At 46.3% G+C, this 7,500-nt stretch overlaps 1 protein-coding gene across 1 annotated transcript in view; it reads right to left on the minus strand.

The window, feature by feature from the left end:
- LOC112264194 (CUB and sushi domain-containing protein 3-like) overlaps positions 1 to 7,500 on the minus strand; it is a 91,186-nt gene that overhangs the window by 52,611 nt on the left and 31,075 nt on the right. The window contains exon 7 of the mRNA XM_042316891.1: positions 4,628 to 4,807. Within this exon, the coding sequence (XP_042172825.1) occupies positions 4,628 to 4,807 (180 nt within the window). The remainder of the gene's footprint in view (positions 1 to 4,627; positions 4,808 to 7,500) is intronic.

A 7,500-nucleotide genomic window follows, 5' to 3' on the forward strand; every position in this document is an offset into this window, starting at 1 on the left:
TGATGTAGAATATCATATCTGTTTATTCTATTCTTGATCTGGAATATCTATTCTATTCTTGATGTAGAATATCTGTTTATTCTATTCTTGATGTAGAATATCTGTTTATTCTATTCTTGATCTGGAATATCTATTCTATTATCGATGTAGAATATCTATTCTATTCTGGATCTGGAATATCTATTCTATTCTATTCTAGATGTAGTATATCTGTTCTACTCTATTCTTGATGTAGAATATCTGTTTATTCTATTCTTGATCTGGAATATCTATTCTATTATTGATGTAGAATATATGTTTATTCTATTCTTGATGGAACAGGACTAATTGCACTATAACAACAGCCCCTCTGGCTTTACACTGTCTACTACACACAGGTCAGAGGTTACTGGTAGAATCACTCTCACTGACTACTAAACACAGGTCAGAGGTTACTGGTAGAAGTGTTACTGACTACTAAACACTTGTCAGAGGTTAATGGTAGAAGTGTTACTGACTACTAAACACAGGTCAGAGGTTAATGGTAGAATCACTCTCACTGACTACTACACACAGGTCAGAGGTTACTGGTAGAATCGCTCTAGAGAGATGAGGAACCCTGGTCACAGCCGACACACAGTCTGTATAGTATGAAGAGGTGGAGATCTGGAACTATGGGGTGTGACTTCTCAATACCAGACTGGGTGCACAGCAGGCTGTCTGTCTAAGGTAAGAGAGATTGGACCCTCCTCACTCCTCACCACCAGGCTGTTTACTGGCTGACAAGACTGTCTGTCTGAGGTAAGAGAGATTGGACCCTCCTCACTCCTCACCACCAGGCTGTTTACTGGCTGACAAGACTGGCTGTCTGAACTGAACAAGGCAAAGCTGGGATAGGTGAGGGATGGACTGGCTGTCTGAGTCATGCTAGGTACAGCTGGGATAGATGAGGGATGGACTGGCTGTCTGAGTCATGCTAGGTACAGCTGGGATAGGTGAGGGATGGACTGTCTGTCTGAGTCATGCTAGGTACAGCTGGGATAGATGAGGGATGGACTGGCTGTCTGTTGGGTCATGCTAGGTACAGCTGGGATAGATAAGGGATGGACTGGCTGTCTGTTGAGTCATGCTAGGTACAGCTGGGATAGATGAGGGATAGACTGGCTGTCTGAGTTGAGTTGCAGGGGACTTGACTCCTCAAAACCAGTCTGGTAGAGTTGCAGGGGACTTGACTCCTCAACGCCAGGCTGGTAGATTTGAGCTGTCTGTCTAGGTGTGCTTGGTTAAGGTTTGAACTGGGCTGCCTGGCCTGTCAGTCTGAGTCCCTGACAGGATTATTGCCTGCAGGTGCTTTCTGTCTCTCTCTCTCACTCACACTCACACACACACACACACACACACACACACACACACACACACACACACACACACACACACACACACACACACACACACACACACACACACACACACACACACACACACACACACACACACACACACACACACACACACACACACACACACAATGAGAGCAATACATTCAGTGATCTATCCAGCAGACCACCACAGGAAGACTTAATAATGAAACAGATAGGATGCCATGTTACTACCAAGACTGCTTGGGTGTGTGAGAGGAAGACTGCTTGGGTGTGTGAGAGGAAGACTGCTTGGGTGTGTGAGAGGAAGACTGCTTGGGTGTGTGGGAGGAAGACTGCTTGGGTGTGTGAGAGGAAGACTGCTTGGGTGTGTGAGAGGAAGACTGCTTGGGTGTGTGAGAGGAATGCTGCTTGGGTGTGTGGGAGGAAGACTGCTTGGGTGTGTGAGAGGAAGACTGCTTGGGTGTGTGAGAGGAAGACTGCTTGGGTGTGTGAGAGGAAGACTGCTTGGGTGTGTGAAGGAAGACTGCTTGGGTGTGTGAGAGGAAGACTGCTTGGGTGTGTGAGAGGAAGACTGCTTGGGTGTGTGAGAGGAAGACTGCTTGGGTGTGTGAGAGGAAGACTGCTTGGGTGTGTGAGAGGAAGACTGCTTGGGTGTGTGAGAGGAAGACTGCTTGGGTGTGTGAGAGGAAGACTGCTTGGGTGTGTGAGAGGAAGACTGCTTGGGTGTGTGAGAGGAAGACTGCTTGGGTGTGTGAGAGGAAGACTGCTTGGGTGTGTGAGAGGAAGACTGCTTGGGTGTGTGGGAGGAAGACTGCTTGGGTGTGTGAGAGGAAGACTGCTTGGGTGTGTGGGAGGAAGACTGCTTGGGTGTGTGAGAGGAAGACTGCTTGTGTGTGTGGGAGGAAGACTGCTTGGGTGTGTGAGAGGATGCCATGTTAATAATAACTCTGTCTGAGGCCACTTGGCGTGAGTGAGTGAGTGAGTGAGTGAGTGAGTGAGTGAGTGAGTGAGTGAGTGTGTGTGTGTGTGTGTGTGTGTGTGTGTGTGTGTGTGTGTGTGTGTGTGTGTGTGTGTGTGTGTGTGTGTGTGTGTGTGTGTGTGTGTGTGTGTGAGTGAGTGAGTGAGTGAGTGAGTGAGTGAGTGAGTGAGTGAGTGAGTGAGTGAGTGAGTGAGTGAGTGAGTGAGTGAGTGAGTGAGTGTGTGTGTGTGTGTGTGTGTGTGTGTGTGTGAATGGCTATCCTGTGCTCTTGTATTACAGGGATCTGTTCCTTAGCAACCGTGTCCCATTTGCCTTGTCTGTCCTCGTGGCTCGCCGCTCGCTGCCTTCCGGGCGCCACTGCAGTACTTAAAGTGAACACGATACTGTGTACGTCTCAAATGGCACCCTATTCCCTATATATAGTGCACTACTTTAGACCAGAGCCCTATGGCACCCTATTCCCTATATAGTGCACTACTTTAGACCTGGGCCCTATTCCCTATATAGTACACTACTTTAGACCAGGGCCCTATGGCAACCTGTTCCCTATATAGTGCACTACATTAGACCAGAGCCCTATTCCCTATATAGTCCACTACTTTAGACCAGAGCCCTATTCCCTATATAGTGCATTACTTTAGACCAGAGCCCTATTCCCTATATAGTGCACTACTTTAGACCAGAGCCCTATGGCACCCTATTCCCTATATATAGTGCACTACCTTCAAACAGTGCTCGGGTAGGGCTCGGGTAGGATCGGGAAGGGCTCGGGTAGGGCTCGGGTAGGGCTCGGGTAGGGCTCGGGTAGGGCTCGGGTAGGGCTCCGGTAGGACTCGTGTAGGGCTCGGGTAGGGCTCGGGTAGGGCTCCGGTAGGGCTCGGGTAGGGCTCCGGTAGGACTCGGGTAGGGCTCCGGTAGGACTCGGGTAGGGCTCCGGTAGGACTCGGGTAGGGCTCCGGTAGGGCTCGGGAAGGGCACAATAGAGTACACAGGGAGCCAATTTGACATGCAAACCATTTCGTTTTGGGACTTTGTTGCCAAATATGCAAATCTATTTCTTCTCTCCTGTAATAAATGTGATCTGCTTCAGCGCTGATGGAAGTAGGGTTTCCTCACCGGGTAGAGAAACGTTGAATGTTCATCCAACCAGAACAGAACAGGAGCCAGGCCTATGATTCTGACATTACAATACTGTAGCTGTTTAATAATGTGTGTGATATAGAGAGTCGAGCATCTTCACTCGTCACTGTCATCATCTAGGACCTGACGCACAGTTGAGATAAAACCATACAACTTACAATACTGTAGCTGTTTAATAATAATGTGTGTTATATAGAGAGAGTAGAGCATCTTCACTCGTCGCTGTCATCATCTTAGGCCTGACGCACAGTTGAGATAAAACCATACAACTTGTGACTTTCTCTTAAAATCCCTCTTTGATATCAAAGGGAGACGTGAGTAAAAAGGGGGTCTGTTGAAAGGGGGTCTGTTGTAAGGGGATCTGCTGTAAGGGGGTCTGTTTGACGTTGCTTGTGGAAGGACGATAATTTCATTTGGTTTTAGCTGACGGAATAATTGATGAGAACTAGGGTTGCAAAATTCTGGTAATTTATGCTAAAATTCCCCGGTTTTCGAGTCATCCTGGTTGAAAGAATCCTGGAATTACGAGGGAATATGTAGGAAATCCAGGAATCCTCAAAACCAGGATTTCTGGGAAACCAGGAAATTTGGGGAATGTTAACGGAATTTGAATAACATCTAATAAAATGGATTTGGGACATATTTTCATTCCTGTAATCTGAGAGGACCCATATCATCATCATCACCATACTCTTCATCATCATCATCACCGCCATCATCACCCTCATCATCATCACCCTCATCATTATCACCATCACGATCTTCATCATCATCACCACCATCATCATCACCCTCATCTTCATCATTATCACCATCTTCATCATCACCACCATCATTACCCTCATCATCATCACCCTCATCATTATCACCATCATCACCAGACTCTTCATCATCACCCTCATCTTCATCATTATCACCATCACCATCTTCATCATCATCACCACACTCTTCATCATCACCCTCATCATCATCACCCTCATCATTATCACCATCATCATCACCACACTCTTCATCATCACCATAATCTTCATCATCACCATACTCATCATCGTCATCACCATCATCCCCATAATCTTCACCATCACCATACTCTTCATCATCACCACCATCATCATCACACCACCATCATCATCATCAGATGTCGTACCTTTGCAGATGGGTGTGGTGGCGCTCCAGGTGCCATTGTGGGTACAGGTGCGAGTTGTGGCCCCGCCTGCCTCTATCAGGTAGCCAGGCTGGCACATGAAGGTGACGTTGTGGCCCACAGTGAAGTCCTCTCCAAACCTCAGACCATTAGCAGGAACACCTGGGTCAACGCAGCTGATCACTGGTGGGACGATACAGAGACAGACAGGGAGAGGGATCGTTGTAGACTGGTCCCAGATCAGTGTTATAGACTGGTCCCAGATCAGTGTTATAGACTGGTCCCAGATCAGTGTTATAGACTGGTCCCAGATCAGTGTTATAGCCTGGTCCCAGATCAGTGTTATAGACTGGTCCCAGATCAGTGTTATAGACTGGTCCCAGATCAGTGTTATAGACTGGTCTCAGATCAGTGTTATAGACTGGTCCCAGATCAGTGTTATAGACTGGTCCCAGACCAGTGGTTGTGTTGTAGCCTGGTCCCAGATCAGAGGAGATGATGTCATATACAGTCAGAAGAGATGATGTCATATACGATCAGAGGAGATGATGTCATATGCGATCAGAGGAGATGATGTCATATACAATCAGAGGAGATGATGTTATATACCGTCAGAGGAGATGATGTCATATGCGATCAGAGGAGATGATGTCATATACGATCAGAGGAGATGATGTCATATATGATCAGAGGAGATGATGTCATATACAGTCAGAGGAGATGATGATATACCATCAGAGGAGATGTCATATATGATCAGAGGAGATGATGTCATCAGAGGATGATGTAATATCAGATCAGGAGATGATGTCATATACGATCAGAGGAGATGATGTCATATGATCAGAGGAGATGATGTCGGAGGAGATGATGTCATATACAGTCAGAGGAGTTGATGTCATATACGATCAGAGGAGATGATGTCATATACAATCAGAGGAGATGATGTCATATACCGTCAGAGGAGATGATGTCATATACCGTCAGAGGAGATGATGTCATATACCGTCAGAGGAGATGATGTCATATACCGTCAGAGGAGATGATGTCATATAACATCAGAGGAGATGATGTCATATGCGATCAGAGGAGATGATGTCATATACCGTCAGAGGAGATGTCATATACCGTCAGAGGAGATGATGTCATATACCGTCAGAGGAGATGATGTCATATGCGATCAGAGGAGATGATGTCATATACCGTCAGAGGAGATGATGTCATATGCGATCAGAGGAGATGATGTCATATGCGATCAGAGGAGATGATGTCATATACGATCAGAGGAGATTATGTCATATGCGATCAGAGGAGATGATGTCATATACCGTCAGAGGAGATGATGTCATATGCGATCAGAGGAGATGATGTCATATACCGTCAGAGGAGATGATGTCATATGCGATCAGAGGAGATGATGTCATATACAGTCAGAAGAGATGATGTCATATACGATCAGAGGAGATGATGTCATATGCGATCAGAGGAGATGATGTCATATACAATCAGAGGAGATGATGTTATATACCGTCAGAGGAGATGATGTCATATGCGATCAGAGGAGATGATGTCATATACGATCAGAGGAGATGATGTCATATACGATCAGAGGAGATGATGTCTTATACAATCAGAGGAGATGATGTCATATGCGATCAGAGGAGATGATGTCATATACGATCAGAGGAGATGATGTCATATACAGTCAGAGGAGATGATGTCATATACCATCAGAGGAGATGTCATATATGATCAGAGGAGATGATGCATATACAGTCAGAGGAGATGATGTCATATGCGATCAGAGGAGATTGCTCTGTGTGTACTTTCAGGTGTCGCGTGGTCCTGAAAGACTCTTCAATAATTAGACCTGAATAGAAGATCATGAAACATTTCATCACAACGGAAATAGCCGCAGCAGTACATCCTTAAAACACGGTTTAAGTTCTCAACCAACTGTTGATTAAAACTTTAAACAAATAACATCTCTAACCAAATCAAAAAATTATTCCAACCAGTAACACGAAACCTAGACTCCGTCTTCCGTTCATCCTATGGGCAAGGCTAACGTAAAATAAGTCAGCCAGTCAGCCAGTCAGGACAATAGTCTGCTTCCTCAAATGGCACCCTATTTCCTATGTAGTGCACTACTTTTGACCAGGGCCCATAGGGCTATGGTGGAGAAATATATATAGGGAACAGGGTTCCATTTGGAACACAGTCATTGTAATGTAGAGAGAGCTGTGGGATGCTGAGTTCATCTATTCAGCAATAGAACTGAGCTTTTCATTAGAGCCTCAGTCACTATGCTGTATCTCAGGGGTCCACAACTGGTGGCCCGCGGGTCGAATTTGGCCTCCGGGTGATTATATTTGGAGGCCCATGTTTTCTGAGCCAAAAAACGAACAAACGATTTGTGGTCGATTTGCAGTCTACTAATTATTTGTAATGATGTTCCGACCCCCTGACCATCCGCTCAATAAAAACATTGTCTGCATCGAGAGAGACAGAGAGGAAAGAGAGGAGAGAGAGAGAGGAGAGAGAGAGAGACAGAGAGGAGAGAGACGGAGGAGAGAGACAGAGGAGAGAGAGACAGAGAGGAGAGAGATGGAGGAGAGAGACAGAGGAGAGAGAGACAGAGAGGAGAGAGATGGAGGAGAGAGACAGAGAGAGAGAGAGAGGAGAGAGAGAGAGACAGAGAGGAGAGAGACGGAGGAGAGAGACAGAGGAGAGAGAGACAGAGAGGAGAGAGATGGAGGAGAGACAGAGAGGAGAGAGAGAGACAGGGTTGGAAAGAGACGGAGGAGAGAGAGACCGAGATGAAAGAGATGGAGGAGAGAGACAGAGGAGAGAGACGGAGGAGAGAGACAGAGGAG

This window comes from Oncorhynchus tshawytscha, unplaced genomic scaffold (assembly GCF_018296145.1).
Source record: "Oncorhynchus tshawytscha isolate Ot180627B unplaced genomic scaffold, Otsh_v2.0 Un_contig_4095_pilon_pilon, whole genome shotgun sequence".
NCBI classification, from domain to species: domain Eukaryota; kingdom Metazoa; phylum Chordata; class Actinopteri; order Salmoniformes; family Salmonidae; genus Oncorhynchus; species Oncorhynchus tshawytscha.